The 19,931-nt window shown below is 41.8% G+C and overlaps 1 protein-coding gene across 21 annotated transcripts in view; it reads right to left on the bottom strand.

Annotated features, from left to right (window-relative positions):
• celf5a (cugbp, Elav-like family member 5a) overlaps positions 1-19,931 on the bottom strand; it is a 176,179-nt gene that overhangs the window by 24,412 nt on the left and 131,836 nt on the right. For 12 of the 21 annotated variants that reach the window (XM_041935675.1, XM_041935684.1, XM_041935677.1 and 9 more), the window contains 2 exons: positions 8,561-8,689; positions 4,171-4,250 (listed from right to left, as the gene is read on the bottom strand). In XM_041935675.1, the coding sequence (XP_041791609.1) occupies positions 4,171-4,250; positions 8,561-8,689 (209 nt within the window). The remainder of the gene's footprint in view (positions 1-4,170; positions 4,251-8,560; positions 8,690-19,931) is intronic. The other 9 variants (XM_041935676.1, XM_041935685.1, XM_041935678.1 and 6 more) reach the window with 1 other exon arrangement.

Below are 19,931 nucleotides of genomic sequence, written 5' to 3'. Positions count from 1 at the left end.
GGTAGTCATGCTCTGATTCAGTCCATTCAAGTCCAGTTATCCTGTGTTTCTGATGCATGGGAGTTGAACATCCCGACAACAGATATTTACTCCATCACTGCATACAAAATAAACACTGCCTCTTTCAATCACAATGTTAAAAAGGTTTAAAGTGAATGATAAAAATGATTCCCCATAAACATATTTATATCTATCTATCTATCTATCTATCTATCTATCTATCTATCTATAAATATAAATATATATATATATATATATAAAACCCAGAACCAGAAGACTGCAATCATTTGCAAACAAACTGTGTCTACAAATGTGTGTGTGTTTAACGGTTTTACGAAGTGTTCCTGAGCCCATGTAGTAACATCCTTTATACAATCATGTGTTCACAAAGAGGTGAACCTCGTTGGCATCACCTTTCCATCCACTTTCCTCAGCATAGATTAAAAAAACAATTTTATATTCAAGAAGTTTTGACTTTAATATTAAATATTAATTTGACCACAGGGGTTCCCTCAGGAACATGAGTGCTGCTGCTCATCTGGACAAAATTTGACATTGTTTTGAGGATATGGTGAGTTTCACATACGTTTATGTAAAACAGTTTGCCCTCAGACACAATGATGATTTTAAACTTGTAATGTAAAATGTATTGTGCCCCCACTTGGTGCTATATCAATACTGCATATACAGATAGGTGCTACAGCATACAGCTTACCAGTTATGTCCTTGGCATGATACTATTGTTCTAATAAGACATCCATGTAAATACACATGTTTTTTGAGCTTTGCTGATAAAATAATGGATGACTGTAATCTGTTATTAGAGTTATTAGAAAGTAAATTGCCTGGGTAGAAATGGTTGTAGGGGAAAATAACAGGTCTTAAACAATAAACACTAAGTTAAAAATATGAAGGCAGAACATTGTTTAATGAGTAGCAACACATCGATTATCCTTGTGAAATACTGACATTAAAGCTCTGCATCTCATTGAATACACAATAAGATCATTACTTTCTGACATAAACAAGCTTTTTACCAGAGTGTCTGCTGCTTTTTTGCCTTACCACCTTTAATTTTATTATTATTTAGGGCAGTGACATACTGATCTGTACATTAAAATAATGTGTTTTGTTGAGTTCAATTCCTGACACACATGGCACTTGCATGTGTGTGTTCTCTGTCTGAAGTAATAGAGAAGATCCGACAACTGGGGAATCACATTTGGATGCTTTTTTTTTAATATAACCATCTTTTCTCTTCTCCTCGCTCTCAATCATCCAGCTCCCTCGTCTATGAAAACTTTACCTCATTTGCTTTCCTTTGTTCTGCTCTTATCCTTCCATCATCCTGCTCCTGTGTTTCTATCTCAGTCCCTGTGTCAGCTGAAACAGCCTCAAACCCAGGCTGAGCCGACGCGGATACGGAGTGAAAAAATCAGCACGGCTCTACGGACCTGACCCGCACCCCCCCTCGTCTCGGTGTAATTCTGTCCCGGGACTTACTTCCTACACGGCCCTGCTGAATCCCAGCAATTTGCTCTACAGCTCTAGCGTTTAAATGTTTAATTGAGCCACTCATATCCTGAACTGTGGCTGTGTGTGTGTGTGTGTGTGTGTGATAGCTGAGGGAGGCTGAGGGATGGCGGTGGTGTGTATGGGAGGCGGAGGTCTGCATGCTTGAAATATGACGGGTTAGGGTGTGATGGAGATGCAGCCAAGGTCTTCTATGTGACCTGCCGATGCACTCCTATAATTCATGCACTTACAGTATCTTGCTATCATCGTTCATACAGTGACATAATGTCGTAGTTAGCTATTGGCAGATCATTTTTCATTTGGTGGCCATCACAAATGTACACAGATGAACACATGGATGCATACTGTTTATGCTTCCACACATGTATGCACGCAGCGTAACACAAAGTGTGTTTTTGCATGCGATGATCATCATTCATGTGCACGCATACACACTCTCCACATACATGCAACACACTCCATGCTGATTTTCTCTTTCCTTCCCAACTCACACATACAATACATACAAAATGCCCACTCCCACTCTACATGAATAACACAAATGTATTCAGCTCAAGTCCTCCGAGCTGGAAAATAAGATCAGTCAGGGAGCCTTTGACCCTAGCCTGTGGCTGTACGAGCATGTGACAGTGAAACACAGAGAGGAGCAATAGAGAAAGAGTATGTGTGTGTGTGTGTGTGTGTGTGTGCGCGCGCGCTCATGTAAATGTGCTGGCCACAAAGTGCTTCTGTTTGTAGATGCTTATGTATGCACACACATGCATTCATGTGTGCATGTGTGCGCACACTGATAAACTCTAAGAAGCCAGTCTTCATGCTTTGGGGGGTTGGCAGTAGATCTATCAAACTGGTGTAGTTAGTTACAGTGTTAATATTCGGTGCACTTCAACACCTCAGCTACGATGCTATTGGCTGGGCTTTATTCACAGTCATCTTGCTGAGTCTGCTCAACATCCACGTCCTTGGTTGGGCAGCAAACATGCACATACATATATACATATGCTGGCTCAGTTTGTCTGAGTTGATTAGGACAATTAAATATTTCTATTAGGCAGAGAGAAGTAGGAATGAGACGAGTGTTTGTAACAGTTGCCAGGCAATGCATGTCCTTTACAAGTTAAGTATGTATCCTGTATTGTAGCTGTCAGTGTTCTACTTCTTTATTTATGTATTCATTTTGTAAACGAAAGATTATTTGTCCATTCATTCCATCAATGCACTTGTACATGACGTCTTCTGGCAGCTGTGACTCAACTGCAATCAACATGAGCTCAAATGGACACAGGATGTATGGTCCAAGGTTTTTCCAGGATCTTTACTACATTGATGGACACTTTGCTCTGAATAGCACCGTCCTGCTGAGGCGTAATGGTCCACCGGTGGTCCGCTAATCTCAGCGAGGCAGGCACACTGTGCCCTCTCCTCCAGCAGCCACAGGATATGAGATGCTGATCAGATTTCTATAATCAATTTACCAGAGCAGGAGGTATAAATCCCGTCCATTCACTCATTCTCCCTCCCTCTCTCGCTGTCTCTCACTCTCTCTCCAACTCTTCCTCCCTTTCCTTCTGCCCCCTGCTTATAGTTAGATGAATAATTCAGTAGCCAATGTGGTGAAAGGTGGAGTAAACAAGTCTATTGCCTAATATCCCAAGAGGCTGCCAAAGAGAGACGAGTGAGGGCAGAGAACTAGCAAAGATAGGGGGATGGAGCAACAGAGAAGGAGGGTATCTATGGAGAATGGACATCCAGAGTCTTTCCTCATGACCTGCAGTCATTTGCACTTAGATTGACTCTGAGGTTGCGCCAAAATGGCACAGCTGGCTTGCATTGCTACTCTCTGCTTTCCTCTCTTGAGCCACACATTGGCAACCATTAATAATGAAATCATACAGTGAAACGTAACATGTGTGAGATAGGGTGGCAGAGAGTTCAGGGCCCCTGCTTCTCTGAGGCGAGGGTTCCCAAAACAAAAATGAGGATAAAAGCAGCGTATACTTGAAGCCACTGTATAATATGGGACGTGACTCTCTGTCCGCCTGCCGGATGTCACGGAGAATAACTCTATTCAGGTTTGGAGTGCAGAGTAAGTAGCTTTTATTTTGACACCATCAGGTATACAGGGACCATGCCTAAACATGAGACACATACAAATGAGCGGTACAGCTTCTGCGCTCATAGCAAATCCAATACAGAGAGAATTCAGAGGACACGGTGTGCTTACATAACAAGCAAATGTAATCTCACACTACAGTTATATTCACTGATTATGCAAGCAGAACTACTGATTGATGAGTCACCCAAAATTCAATTATCATTCTAAACAGTTTTATCTGGAAATTAGATTTGGATTATTTTAAAAAGTACCATGTTAATTAAAGAGACAGGGGGTTATTTCTGGTTGTATCTGTTTTTGAAGCAGGGATATTCATGAGGATGGTTGCACTTTTCCGTACGCTGATTAAAACCGTAAAGTTGAGAGTAAAGTTCAAAACTACGAGTTTACAGTTCTTAATCAAGAGCTGTGGACTGCACATACTGTAACTATTGCGAGTGCAAGCGTTGGATGTTACTTAGTGCGTGTGCATATGTTTCTGTGGTTTTAGACGTGAGGGAGAGAGCTGCTGTACTCACTGGCATGGTCTGGCTGCCGTGGAGGGCACTGATTGCAGACTGAGCCTCAGTATGTGTGGAGAACTTGACAAAGGCGCAACCTGGAAAACAGAAAACAGATTCACACCAAACACATGCAGGTACACACACAGGTGCGCACACGAACACGAACACACACAAACACACACACACACACACAAACACAAACACAGTGCGTATATATATAGATATATATACAGTAAATGTAATCAATCGAGTGAGTTTAAAAGCTTATGGTATATTAATAAAGGATGCTGAATTATATTTGACACCGCAGAAATCACTGTGCAGTGAGAGGCTCTCATTGCACAGCAGGCTGCCCCACTCCAGGCATTAGGCAGGCAGACAAGCAGGCAGAAGCTGCAGGCTAAAGATTGCACTGATGAAGCAGAAAAGCATGCTATTTAGCACCACATGCCTGTCTGTGCATATTAAATACTAGCTAAACTGGCTAAAGTCATAATGGTTTCAAATAGAAAACCACTCCATTCCAGAACTCAGCACAGTTTATTGTTCCCACAACAGGATGTTCTGATCAGTATTTGTGAACATGACAATGTCTATCCAAAGGCCAGAAAACCACAGAGCCAACACTCCTAGCTCTAATGTCCTTGAGGAATACGGTGATGGGCAGATTACGTGAAAACAAGTGGACGATAGCTTTTGTGGATTCACAAAGTGAGCTGTTGTGCATCAGTTATTAAATTATTAAATTGACATATGGCCCCCATTTAGGAACTAGAAATCTTGATAAAAAATCCTTTAAAAAGACTCCAATTCTCAGTACTGTGGCACTAACGGCTTAAGCTTATACTAAAATATGAATGATCGGGGCAGGAATTGCCCCTGGGTTTGAGCATAATGCCCCTTCTACCACACAGTCAGTTTGGCATGCCCCGTCTTGAACTGGCCTTTAAAGTGATGTTGATATGCATGCATCCTGTGTTAAAATCCAAAACGCATAGACCACAGAAAGAGAAGGTGACTGCTAAAGTATGATGAGGTTGTCAGACATTCATGGACCATGGTTAGTTATTGGTGTAATTAATGGTTTACAATCTAATAATGTATGTTTTTATTGATTACTGACGGTGGCTGATCAGACTAATTATCAGCTAATTGTACTCAGATTCTGATGGCAGTATGCAGTAAATGGCTGCCCTTTGTGTGCATGTTTTTAAACTACTTTCCAAAACATGATGTGCTTAATAGTGTTATTAGCTTGAAAGCTCAGCATTCTCGTCGCCCTCTTTTTTTAGCCTCTCTTTCATAACACATTCACATTAACAATTATTCATCCAGAGAAATCTAATATTTCTCTGTATAATATGACCTCCATCAGCTACTGTGTGTCTGCAGTGTATCTGGTGATGAGAAGAGACTAGAAGTCTAGCCTTGAGAAGTTTCTCATGAGTGTATTTAATGTTTAACATGCAAAAAAGTGCTTTTAGTCATTTTTGTGACCCCTCTTATGAGCTCAGACTCAAATTCTAATAGTTTCATGGGTGTTGGAACTTGTTCAGATTAGTCTTGATCAACCTTAGCCCACTTATATACTTTAATTTATCTTTAAAATACAACAATAACCACTAATATGAGCTGTTCACATTTAAAAAATCAGATCAGACAAATCAATCAGACAGCATTTTATGGAAAAGTCAAACATTCAGGTTACAGTTTTTTAAGTCAGCAGTGTTTGTTGGTGCACTGACTCCCAAATGTTGACTGTGTACTGTTTTGTCTTAATAATATGTAATTATCACTTATTGTTATTGCAACATTGTTTTTAACCTTGGTGCCCTACATTTTGGCCATGAGATGCCAATAAATTTGTATTTGTCAAAGACCAAATGTGTCCATGACTTAACTCCAGGCTTGAATTATACTTTATTCATTTACTGCTAACAATCCAGGAGTTTTTCTGGATGCACTGGTTTGAAGATAGAGACCACCGGTGAACCTGATCAGTCTATTACAAAGCTAGCAAACGGACACACACACAATGATACATGTGTGCAGACTATACGTTGCCCAGTGCACTGCTCTTTTTGGTCTCTGCAGTGAGTTTATCAAACTTGAAGATGGCAGAGCAAAGCCAAATGCACAAAAATAACACCTAAACTCTCCTCACAAAAACATGTGAGGACTGAACCGGGCTCTGTTGCAGTGAGGCAGCAGTACTTTTACTAGCCTCTTATAATTATACCCTATTTCCCCTAATTTCATTTCCTTTTAAGTTTCTTTTCTATTCTTATTTAATCTTTCATACTTTATTCTTCTTATCATCTATCCTGCTTGACCCAGCCACCCTGCCATTCTTCCTCTCTTAATGGGCTTACCCCTGTGGACACCAGCCAATCAAGATGCCCATTCAGCTGTCAAACCACTACCCCCTATTGAGATATGGATAGAAAAGAGCTAGAGCTTGGCATGACCTGTGCAAGAACTTTGCTACCGTAGAACAAACTATATGCAGCTATAATTATGGATTTAACTCTTAATACACTTTGCAAGCCAGGTACTGACTTTACCTTTTTGAAATAAAACAAACAGGAGTGTTACTATGAAACTGAAGCTGTGCAATAGCCACAGAGCATAACACATTCTGCTATCAAACTTGGAGTAATTACTCAAAGTATATTGTTCCATATACTTCTGTACAAACAAAATTTTGTGACGGCCAAAAAACAGATCTATTTTGCCAGCAAAAGGGATCGGGATGTTTCATTTGTTTGGGCTTTTAACAGAAAATTTAAATATATACTGGCAGACAAAGATATCACATAATATGATCGTAACATTTAGAGATGCTTTGAGTGTTTTATCCTAGCACAATTATTCCAGAGCCACAAAGAGGAGTGCAGTTTCCAGGGGTGAAAGAAACATTCAGAAGTTTTAAGTTAAGCAGAAATACCACAGAGTCGAAATACTCTGTTACAAGTAAAAGTCCAGCATTTAAAATGTTGCTTGAGTAAAAGTACAGAAGTATTAGAATCAAAATATACTTTCAGTATCAAAAGTAAAAGCATTTATTATGCAGGATGACGTATTTCAGAATAATACAGTATAACAGTATATATTATTGTATTTTAACTATTGATGCATTTATGTGTAAGCATCACTTTAATGTTGCAGCTAGTAAAGGTGGAGCTAATCTAACTACTTCATATATCTGGGTAGCTTAATGGATGATAATAGATCAGGATTTATCTGTTGATTTTATTTCATACAAATAATGTGAATTTGCAAATTACTAGTAAGTACAGCTGTCATATAAATGTAGTGGAGTAAAAAGTACATTATGTGCCTCTCAAATGTAGAAGCATGAAGTAGCATAAAATGGAAATATTCAAGTAAAGTAAAAGTACTGCAAAACTGTACTTAAGTGCAGTACTTGAGTAAATGTACATTCCACCACTGGCACAACTTCCCTTGGCTGCCCCCTTCCTCACAGTGGGGACACTTGAATTGTTTTGACATCCATCTTTCCCTTCTCCTTCAAACCACTGCAGAGTAAGAGCGCTCTAGCTTCAAACCCCCTTAGATATAATTCCACAACAATTTCCATAAGCGCTGGCTGGGGAATAGGCTTTAGAGACATGAAAAACCACTAGTCCCTTTGCTCTTTGCTGCATGTCAGAGGGAACTGATGTCTCCAAAAGTTTTTGGCTGTCTGAAAAAGCCTGCAAGATATCAACACTACAGTGCCCGAGATACAGTAAGGGCCTGCAGTTCATCCACAGGAAAAAATGCTTAATATTAACACTCACTGACAGAATAAAAATCATGGCTTCGTCATGTGAGGATGAGTTAGTGCTGGCACAGTCAGCATTTTAAAATTACTAGCATTTTTGGAGTCTTTCCTGTATTTGATGGTCCTGGTTTTGTATCTGGCCTTTGAATTTTATCAAAGATGATGCCTATATCTATCCAAAACATCCACATCTGTCCTTTAACTAAGAAAAAAAACACAGTTTTATCCCTTTTAAAATATTAAAATACCTCAATTTCTGAGGGTCTGCTGCTATAAAAAAAAAAGAAAATAATTTCTCTACAAACTGAACAGAAGGGAAATGTCAAACTAACTAATTATCCACTTAAGTCTCTTGGTTCCTAATTATGAAAGTCAGATATCAATCAAACAGTATTTGATACATTAGGCTTAACTTTTTTGTCACTGCCTGCAGCCGACCAGCACATCTAACACTGCGGTGTGAACATGCTTGTAATTACATGAAAATGCTATTTGACCCATATCCAGTGCATGTGTCACATATATTTTATATACCCTAGCTGACGTAGACACTCACACACACTGTCACTTCTCTGCCAGTGACCTAAATAGTGCTGACAACTGTATCATGGCTCCTACCTTTGCTATTTCCGTCAGGACCTCTTAGGACCGTGCACTCCTCGATGACTCCGTAGGGTTCGAAGAGGCGGTAAACATCCTCCTCGGTCTGCTGTTTGTTCAGCATCCCAACAAACAACTTCCTGTCTTCTGGAACAAACAATGAGACAAAAGGTTAAATAATAACTTTGACCTCAATTATGAAACCAATTTGAGAACGTACAGTGGCGAAACCTCGGCATTGTTGTTTGTGGAACAGGGTATAATTTAAGAAGTCTGTTTTTCCACAGAAACAAACACAGACATATGCTCACAGAGCCTTGGTACAGTACAGTAGCAGACAGAGCGACTGTCTGGTTTATTTAGCACTGGTTGGGCCTGAGTCACATTGAATTATCTCTTTGCAGAGACTGATCATTTTAATCTGGGTTTAGTCCCATATGGGCATATATACTGTAGCTGCTGGGGGTAAGTGAGTGGTCAGGGGCTAGAGGGAAGAGCAATGGGAAGCCTAATGAAGAGGTCTCTTGCACACAGACACACACACACACACACACACACACACACACACACACACACACACACACACAGACAAAGGCACAGAGACCCAAGACAATGAGCAAGTCTTTGGTCCTTTAAAAGCACTAGGGGCTCCAGGCAGCTCCAACCTCCTACACAGCACACTGTACTGGCTGGAAACTCGCACTCTCTCTCTTTCTCTTTTACCCACTCTCTCCCTTGGTCTCTCTGTCTTTCCTCTCTATTCATCTCGTTCACTCCTCTCTCTTTTCTGCTTCTCTTTTTCTCTCTCTCTCTCGCTGATTCTACATTTTTCCCCCCTCGTTCTTTTTCGACTGCCTCCCTCCCTCCCTTCCTCTCTTTATCTCTCTCTTACTCTACTAATTGCTGCTGATCCAGTGTTTTTTGTGTAGCCAGAGAAATATTTCAGTATGCTCTTCAGTGAACAATGGCGTGTCTCTCCTGCGAGCAACGAAGGCTGGGAGACATGCCATGAATAACGCTGACTTTTCAATAGATAGCCTGTATGCCATTGAGTCCTGTTAAATGCTGTGGGATCTGATCTTTACCTTGACCTGACACACTGTGTTTACTGATGTACTCTGGCCTTGTATGATTAATGCTACAGTGCAGCATGTCTCTGCTGGCAGCAGAAGCACTAAAACCTTCCCTTTATACAGATTGTTTCTCCAACTCTGACCTGTGCAGTCACAGTGGAGAGACTGAGTGAGAGACAGGACTGGCGGTCGCTGCTGTGAAGAGGTTGAGAGCGGCATAAATCGCTGCCAGAGGTATTGCACAGTGTCAGGGTGACCTGTGACGACTACTGAGTGTGTCGTGTTGTTGTCGTTCCCTGACCCAGACACAAGCCGATACCCACATTCCTGCAGCGGGCACGGCAGTGAGTGCATGTGGACGCCGCGCCCAGCTAGGGTTTCAGCACTCAGCACCACCAGTGATGCACCTTTAAAATAATCACCCGTGTCAGAGCGTTGTCTAGGGAGGGGCGTCCCTGGTGCTGGCTCCTTATTGCAAGTGGCAGGATCAGAGGCTATGTATCAAAATGGAAGTGATGCAATGTGACATCTGTCAGGGTGGATTGGAGAGCATTTATCTGCAAAAAAAGGAAAGCCCTGAACTGGAAAATGAAAGGCCAAGATGGTCCTTCCTTTTGCTGGAGGGAGAATATAAATTCTGAGGCTGGATGTAGGAGATGAGTCGAGGAAGGGGGGGAGGGGCTGGGAGGCACAAATTTCCCTGAATGCCGACAGACCACGTCTCATATACGCTCCTGTATACAGCTGGTGAGCCTCGCACGGCACACAGGACCACCCATGCAACCGCAGTCGCCCTTTGCGTTCTTCCTGCACTTCAGATGTGACTCCCTTCGTCAAGTAGATGATGAGGCTCTGACAAGTTTTGAATTAATGCATGACCTTTATCAATTTCATATGAGCTGCGCTCTGACGATCCTACTACGGACAGCTTGCATGTGGCATGTCTTAAAATACGACACCGCATCCATCCTTCAGATGGATGAAAGACCACTAACAGGCATGTCACCTTCAGCTGAATAGAAAAATATTTATAAGACTCCAAGTATAACAGGATCATTGGCCACTATATATCACATTCCTGTTGAATATTGGTTCACAGTGAGCTACACAAAAAGCCTTACACAGTGCATTCATGTTCAGTCTGCTGGCTTTTTGTAATACGTCTCAAAGAGGTACTAATCTGAACACACATCCAGGAGTTAACTCCAACGTAAGAAAGATGTGACTTAATATGATATTTTATTTCCAGGGTTGGCATTTAGTGGGAGTTCTTCATCTGTGGCTGAGAGAGAGATGAAGTGCATGTTCTGCAACGTGAGTGTGCTCTGAAAACAAGTTAACAACGCATGAAAACAGACCATCTAGGAGATCTGTTCCACCGTCTAGGATTCTGCTGTGGCTGATCTGAACTAAAACGCTACCTTGGGAATTCAGGTGTTGTGTTCATCGCCAGTTGACACATTATCTCATTTATCTACAACACCGCAGCACAGGCTGTGTGCAAACAGGCACACAGAGAGCGCAAAACACCTACAGCCATTTACACATATCTGAAGGGGAAGGAAAAATGGAACAGAGGGAGAAAGGGAGGGAGAGAAAAAATTACACAAACTAGGATGTCCTCCACACCCTGACACAAAGGATTAGAGATGACAGAGCACGCCATGAGCACATTTAAAGTAGACACAGAACGAGCTGCATGTCCCACTGTTAACTATCCCGTAAATACAATGAATTGACTTTTTCTTCGGAACAGCCATCCTTTAGACTAATGCTGTCCAATGTGTTTTTCTGGGTACAACACAAAGAGATTTAGACTCACTGACTCAAAACACACATTTATGAAGCTTCACCACCTCAACTCTACCCAGTATGATTACAGCAAATTGTTATTGTTGCTAACTACCATCCACCAGCTACTACTGCTGCACTGCTCACCACCTCAGCTTTGGCCATTTCATCTGATTTATGTATCCTGCTGCTGACAAGCCTCTTCATACGATGCTTTTCAGCTGCATATCTCACGCCTCATGATGGAACATACATACGCTTCTTTTTCAACCTAGCTGTCTACACAGGCAGCGTAATGTCTCACATTTTACTTGGTCTATATGCACTTAAACCCAACCCGCATTTTTTTATGCTTCATGCCCATTTCCTTCCATTTTGCGTGCCTAACTACAGTGCATTAGGCTCTGAATCTGCCAAAAGTGTGTGACATAAACTCAATATTGTGCCTGAATGCAGCCCGTGCAAACATAGACAAAAGACTGCTAGCTGGTGGAGCTACTGCTTACTGCTATCACCAGCCTAGTGGCCACTGCGGCTTTACAAGCTGTAACACATCACCAATAATCCTGCTTCATCTGTTTGACATTCTACTGAAATGCAAAGCTGGGTATATATGATATATGTCTGAACGGAAGAAAAAAAAACAAAAAACATTTGTTGTCTAATTACAGTTCCCTCGTCTAACTGCCTGTTTACAAAGATTCTGAAATTCTTTATCCTAACGTATCTTTAGTAGAGTTTTGGACCCTTTGTTCCAAGGACGTCGCCCTCAGATGGTTTCTGCAGAAGCCTGGACTTCTCCAAGCTGAATTCAGTCATTACAATAGCTCAAGAGCATTCCTCCCTTCGTCCACCAACAACTGAGGTCATTCCTCTGCAATTCAATCTCATTTGAGTGTTTCACTATGCATTCATATCTGTGCCTCATCATGCAGTACAGTACATGCAGCATCATATCTCTCTGCCCAGTGATATATTTAGTATGCATGGAACTGACTGCCTAACTGGGGAAAGAGAGCTGCTCACTCAGAGATTACAGCTACATATGTAATCCTTAATTATATGCAGGTAACACCAAACAACAGCGTTTAGCCTCGACTCCAATTTAAGCTTTCCCCACTGGTTGATTTTCACTGCAAAACATAGTCAATCACAATAACTTTACATATCCTTTAGGAACTTCATTTGCATAAAGGTGTCAGTGCATACACAATAAAAGTGGGTGACATATGAAAAAAGAGTAGAAAACATACAAGTGCGTCAGTAAATTGTCTCCCAGTTAGGTTACATGTGCTTAAAATTGTCCATAAATAGATCATAAATAGGGTTAAGCACCCACACTAGCTCAGGTATTAAAGAGTCTGAGGGAACTTGGCACAAAGCTTAAGATGGCCCACTTGGTCTTGAATGGGAGTGATCTGTATCTGCGGTCTGAGGGTGTATCTGCAGCCTGGGGGTAAGATGGCTTACTCAATGGACAGGGAAGTGACTTTGAACTGGACCATTAAGCCAACGTCAACTGTGTTTTACATAATTAATATTAAGTAATGAAAACATGTTTCTGACTGAATCATGTTTTGAGCTCAGTGAATTGAGTTGTCAGTCACACACAACCCTGAAAGACTGAAAAACTGAGAGGCTAAAACACGATTAACAGCGAAGTACTGCTTCGGATGGCTCTTTTCTCTTTCAAAAACTGCTGAATCATTTTTCTGTTATAGCTCCTCACCTGTGGTAAATGGCATCTACTGTATAGATGAATACAAAATAAGACAAGAAATTATGAGTTGTTTTTTCTTGCACACAAACAGAGACTAGTCAACATGAATACCATCCTAAATTGTAGCAACTCTCTGCTCTGTAGTGTTTACTGTGAAATGCAACCACCTAAACAATTCAGGGGTCTAATAACCACTGGCAAGTTAACTGTGAAAACTGTGCAGCATGCTGGCATTAAGATGCATTTACAGCTCACTGTGGCAGAGTACAGTATGCAACTTCACTGTGACACACCCCACTGCCATCCTGAAATTCACCCCCCATCATGTTTAATTTACTCTGAGTTACTAAACAGATGCTTGTTTGGAATAAATGCATTGGAAATTAAACTCCAGAATAATGAAATGGCAGTGTGCTGCCTGGTTATACATACTGAAGATTACTGTGTCCACTCGGACCCTTTCTAATCAATATAAGCTTCTCAGTATGAGCGCATTGGCCTTGTGTGAAGTCTTTGAGTCACTGCGCAAAAAATATATCAGTAATATTTCATATCTTCATTCTTCATACTGTAGTCTGACCATTATAGCATGTGCATTTCCCTATAAATGTGCTCCAGATCCCCACAAAAATACATTCTTTTGTTACATAATGTATATTTCCACAGGAAGTTTGAAGGATGTCCTGTCCATGCAGCATACTGTATATACTTTCTGCAGCACAGTGCAGCATACAGCAGACTTATTACTGTATGCTCCATGATTACACTGCAGACTGCTGAGGATTTTGACAGTGAAATGAGACTTATTGAATAGCAATGGGGCAGAGTAGGAGTTTTTGGAGCAACAAGAGAAAGAAAGAAAAGGGGAGAGCAAGGGGAAGCAGAGCCATAGACAAGGAATGAGAAAGAGAGAGGAGAGAGAGAGGAAAGAGTGAATGAGCAGGAGAGTGAGAACGATGTGCACATACTGTAAGTTGATGTGCATACAGTCCTGCAGTCCTTGATAAACCAGGATGGATGAAAGAGGTACACCATAAGAGTTGGTAAATCATTGTCAGGGGTGGGGAGGATGAGGAAATAGAAGGATGGGAGGAGACTGAGAGGGGGAGGGTTGAGGATGGGGGGAAGGAAAGCATACCAACTGCGTCAGGTGCTCTCTGGTTTTCAAATTTCCCTTCTCTGTCTGTCTCTTTCTCAATCGTTGCAACAGCAAGGGGGATGGAAGGAGGGAGAGAGACATTGTGACAGAAGGAGAGAGTGTGCTATAGAGGAAAAGCACTTGTCAGAGGGATGGGGAGGTTGCTATGACAACTACTTATACAGCGGGCTGTCAGTCATGTTTCATTGGAGTTTGGAGAGGAGGAGAGGAATGAAGGGAGGAGAGGAGTTGGGGAAGGAGGGGTTGGAAAAGGGTCATTTCTCTGTCTGTCTGCTGAGCCGGAGTGTAAATTTGACTGTCAAGCTTGAAGATAAGGACAAATTATGAACAATATTAGCTGGCCGATAAAAGAGAACAATAATGAATGGATAAATATATTAAAACCAAATGAGATAGCATCCAGGCAGAAACAGGGGCCCTGAGAAGCCATCCAGGTTTTCTCATTTGGAGGGGAAGATAAGAGCTGGAGAGAGGCTGTGAGAAGAGGAAGGATCCACCGTATTAGAGCTAGCTACCGTAGCGTACTTTCTTGTCAAAAGAAAGAAAGAAAGAATCAAAATCACTTTGTAGCCGGAATACCAAACATTGTGGCTTCCTCTCCCTCCTTCATGAGCCTATTATACTTCTCCAATGAGCAGGATGCCACACAATAACAGTGTCAGCATGTGTTCAAGCATAAAAAACACAGACAGAATGGAATGAAATTAATTAACCCTAAGAGATCACAGTGCTTAGCCAATGGAATTCAATCCAATTTATTACATGTAGGGATCTAACTAGCTTTGTGTTTGCATTAATGATTGGTGAGTATGGATGTGTGTGTGTGTGTGTGTGTGTGCACAGTATATATGTGGCCTGTTGTGTACACATTGGTGTCCTTCCCATCCCGAGTACAGTAAAAACATCAGTGGGAATGGCAGGGACCAACACGGGAGGGAGTCTGAGGTTTGGCAAGGCCTTAGGGTGAGAAAACCCTGCCAAATTAACTCCTGAATAATGAGCCTTTTATGTGCTGCGTTATCACCAGCGAGAGGACATCCATGTATTTTGTCGTAATGCTGGAGCCACTTCAGACAGAACCCAGTTAGCAGGTTCCACCGGCACACCTTCAACTGAGGAAGAAATGTGGGCTGATGGAATAGTTTGTTTACCGATTTCTGAAGTAAATTAGCACTGTGTGCGCGCACTATATTTGCAGCTGTCTTTTGAAGTTTGCACGCTAACCCACAGATTTGACAGTGCAAACTGTAAGGCCTACCATGGACCACAGCTCTAATGAGGTAGCTTATTAGTGCTGTTTCCCTCACAACTTCGGAGATGTTGCTTGGAAACAGCATTGCAAAGAAAACAATACTGTAGACACTAAAAAGCCATCAAACACAGCGCTCCCTTTCGTGCAATTTCAACACCAAAGTAATGTAATATGGATTTCTATTGAAACATATATGACTGAATAATAAATGTAAAAGAGAATTAGAGAGACTGAATTTACGTTTCATCATATATTAATGTTAAATATACTATATTTCATGGCTGCTTGCCCAAGTTGCTCTTAAAGTCCACAGTCATGCTCTGCATATATTCAGTCTATAATTCACTTTAGACGTGTTCCCTTTAACAGTAGCTACGGGAGCCCACTTCTGTAACTCTAGCAGCACCTACGGTGACACCGGCTTGATTTCATGTCATAGTTTCATCATTTTGGTGTCAAGGCTGCTCATTGGCAGCTTGGCTGTGACCATAAAAGCTATCAGTAAAAATGCCACTGAGCACTGTGTGCAGGGCCTTGATAGCCATGCTGCCGAAACAGCGCATCCCTTACTAAGCAATCCTCTGGGATGGATTAAGCCTCACTGCTTCCACATACATGGAAGTGCACATAAGCACGCTGACGGAAGGTTGCTCATATATGCATACGGACTGTAAACATGTGGGTAACTTCACACAAAGCAACCGTAAAATTATATACACACACACTCACACAAGGGCATGCAAATACAAATAGCTATATCAACAGGCACACACACACAGAAATGGATACAGTACGTACAGTAAATGCTGTGCAGCATACATGCAAAAATACAGTATCAAGAGGCATCAAAAACACTTTCTACAAACAAACATCGCTGTAGTGAGTGGGAGGTTGCGGTTGGTAACTGTTGCATCACAAGCCCTATAGCGTATTAGTCAGGCCAAAGAGCTCAAGATCAAACTATAATGTGTTACCGAACGGCAGCCTCACGGGAAGCGAGCTTCTGCATTCCAACCGTACACATTTCCTTCACGCACACCAACCGAGTCAATTCCATCTCAGGGGGGATTTGGAGACCAGTGATCATGAATTCTCTCTGTGCCGCTGGCAGAACGGATGATGGATATTATATATGACACCTAAAAGACTCACCCACACATTGGACGTGCACGCAGAGGTGCACACTCATGTTCATACGTACATATAAAAACACAAAACGCACGTATAACACACACAGGACCTCCTGTGCACCACTCCAATATTCTCCAAAGAGCTCCACAGATTTTATGCATCAGTGCGATCTAATGGCTGCTCTGTTCTATGCTGCTGGCTGGGGGATTTCAGCTGCATTTTGGCCCTGCTGGAAGTCTCGAACATACAATTGCAGTCTTCTGACTGACCTAAATGCTCCACGTTAAACCTCTGAGGTGTGTAAGTGTGTGTGTTCTGTGCGTGCCTCTCTCTCTCTTTCTGTACAGTTTCAGGCAGCTCACAGCCCATTCGACAGCTTCCACCCCCCACCGCAGAAGAGAACAGAACAGGTGAAAGGAGAAGAATAGAAGGAGAAATTGCTTGAAATATTTTATCTCCACCATATACGTCTCAGCAAATTTACACTCAATATGATAACAAATGTGAAATATTACTCACAGCCTTGTGTCGAATTCAGTGTATTACGGCCGCGGTCATAAATCCTGAAACTGCTGTGCAACGTGTATACGTAGCTACTGTATATAAACATTTACAATATGGCAGTGCTATTTATATTGTCTCCATTCATAATGCCATCTGAAGGGCATTTTGGCATCCGTTATGATATGGATTTTCTCTCCCCCATTTTCCTGTATCCCATTTTTATTGCCATTCTTCTTTCCCGTCCAGATTGTGTTTCTATACAGTAGAATGGGCCTTTTACCTTTGGCAGTATTTAACACAGCGCTAGCCTGTTTCTTAATTATTTTCTCATCGCTCCAGTGACACTGATTCATGAGGGTAATGTTGGACACACCCCCTCGGCCAGCCCCCTCAACCAACCCCCACCTCCCCTCCACACGAACAGTTTCTCTCTTTCCTTCCTCTTCCTTACAGCTGACTTGCTCTTAGCGCTGTCTCATATCATTTCTCTGAGTTTTCTTCTCTTTGTCTGGTTCCCCATTTTTGTCCCATTCCTTCTGCCTTACTGCATCCCTTTTCTTTCTCTCATATTACCTTGCGATTATCTTGGATGGCTAATGAGTTACCATGAAGGTAACTCATTAACCGTCATGGTTGCTCTCGAGTAATTGCCTTTTTCCTCATATGGAAGGACAAAATTGACTACAGCAAGAGACAACAAACTTCATTATACACTGAGCCAAACTGGGCCCCATGTGATATCCTGCCCTCCTGATCTTATTGTGTTAAATATAGAGTACAATATCAGTATCCTCTCACCTCCTCCCCTCTGTGCAAGCGCAATATCATAAAATATAAACCCATGCTGAGAAAAGACAATAGAAAGGTTGGTAGTAAGACAAAGCAGCAATGATACTTAAAGGTTATGGTATTAAATATATAGGTGTGAATACAAACAAACAGATGTAACAAAAGTAAAGAGAAATTCAGAAGAAAACGATGATGAGAAAATGTGAAAAGGCTGCATGAGCACGAGAGAGAGAGAGAGAGAGAGAGAGAAATGGAAGGAGGCTTAGGAGACAGAGAGCGAGGGGCCATGCCCAACTCCAGCTCAAGAGAGAGTGAGGATGTACCAGAATATGGGCTATCTCTCTGAAGCTTTGTCTGCCAGAGCAACTGAGCTGGCAGATGACTTTGCTGCACATGGACAAAAGAGGCTTACAGGCCACCCTGCATGTCAGCTTTCCCCCGGCCCGAAGCGTGAGAGCAGTAGGGGAATGTAGGGTGTGCACGAGCAGTCACCTGCCTAGACCTACAGAGACCCTGGTGAAAGTGGATTCAGATTTGCTCTATGCATGTGACATCAGCCAGCACCTTCGTTTTGCATATACTTCAGTTCAGTGCGGAGCATCTCTTTACTCTGAAAAAACTGCAGTGTTAACAGTTATGAGATGGGGAATTGCTGTCTGAGGTAAAGTTGCAAATACATAAATAAATACATAAGCCCTAAAGCATGTCACTGGTGTACTTTTATATTTTACCACTTCCATATTATTAGTTCGAGCTGATTCTTGATAGGAAGCAAGATGCTAAACTTAGAGCTTTTCCGCTCTCTGTGCTGTCGTGTGCTTTTTGTATGCACGGCCTCTGTAGTGCTGATGTGACTGCAGGGGGAGAGCCTAACCCTGTCAGTCACACTGACAGCCAAGCTGTCTTATCTGCTCTCTATTGGTGATGGTGCACTTTAATTAGGCTACAAGGTCAATCAACACTTTTTTAGAGGATGTGATTCCACTGAAAGCATTTCATAATCCGGGACAGCCAGAGCATTTTGGGGGCCTGAGGCAGACATGCGTAGGGGGCTTTCTTACCCTCTGTTCTCACCGTTTTATCCCTTCTTGTCTGAATGATCAAATCTACTTATATCACATATTTTCACAGAGATATGCACTGCTGAACTAATGAACTGCTGCGAAGGTTTCCACAACATATCTTTTGTATTACATCTTGGAGAGAAGAAATGTGGATGACATCCAGAAGTAGTCTTCCACTGTCACTGACTACTATAAAACAAGATTACACTATATAAGATTGAACAATACACTGCTTACTTTCAGGTTCCTGACACGGAAGCCTGCTTGCTGTTGAAAAAAGTTGTTTTTCTACAGCATTGCCTGTGTTGAGTGAGTTACAGTTGAGAGTGTTACAGGTATGTCAGCATCACCATTTTCACTTGGGAAAGGTGTGTTGCCATCATCATTAGCACTACATTTCCTGGATGAAGCAGCATCTCATGTGCAACCAGCATTTTTAAAATACTTTTGCAAAAGTAATCCACTGTAGAGAAAAACAATATGCTACCTTTGAGAATTTAACAATTTACTTCTTGCTTTCCTCTTTCTTTATTATTTTCCCTGCCCAGCTTTGATGCATGCATTTCAATTTTGTTGTTGTGGAAACTGTTATGAAGCTCACCATCAACTATCAAATTGGCTTCCTTGAATCGTCCCTCGCAGGTGCATAGTGAAGCAGAATTGTACACCGCTGTCTGAGCTGAGTGGGTTCATTGACACTGTTAAAATAAGCACCCTGTGGCATATTTTGAGTATGATTTTTTGGGGGGATTAACTGAAAATGTCACTTTATATTGTGTATGTAATTGATATTTTTCACAGGACCCTTTGGGGCCCCTTTGCTCAGTAAAAGTGTTCATAATGATTTTGAAAAAGGGATATATCAGCACCTTTGTGTATTCCAGAATTCACTTTCTACAGCGTGCT

The sequence above is a fragment of the Chelmon rostratus genome, chromosome 4, assembly GCF_017976325.1.
Source record: "Chelmon rostratus isolate fCheRos1 chromosome 4, fCheRos1.pri, whole genome shotgun sequence".
Classification (NCBI taxonomy): domain Eukaryota; kingdom Metazoa; phylum Chordata; class Actinopteri; order Chaetodontiformes; family Chaetodontidae; genus Chelmon; species Chelmon rostratus.
The sequence above is the reverse complement of the archived record's forward strand: the minus strand, read 5'-3'. Positions and strand labels throughout refer to the sequence as shown.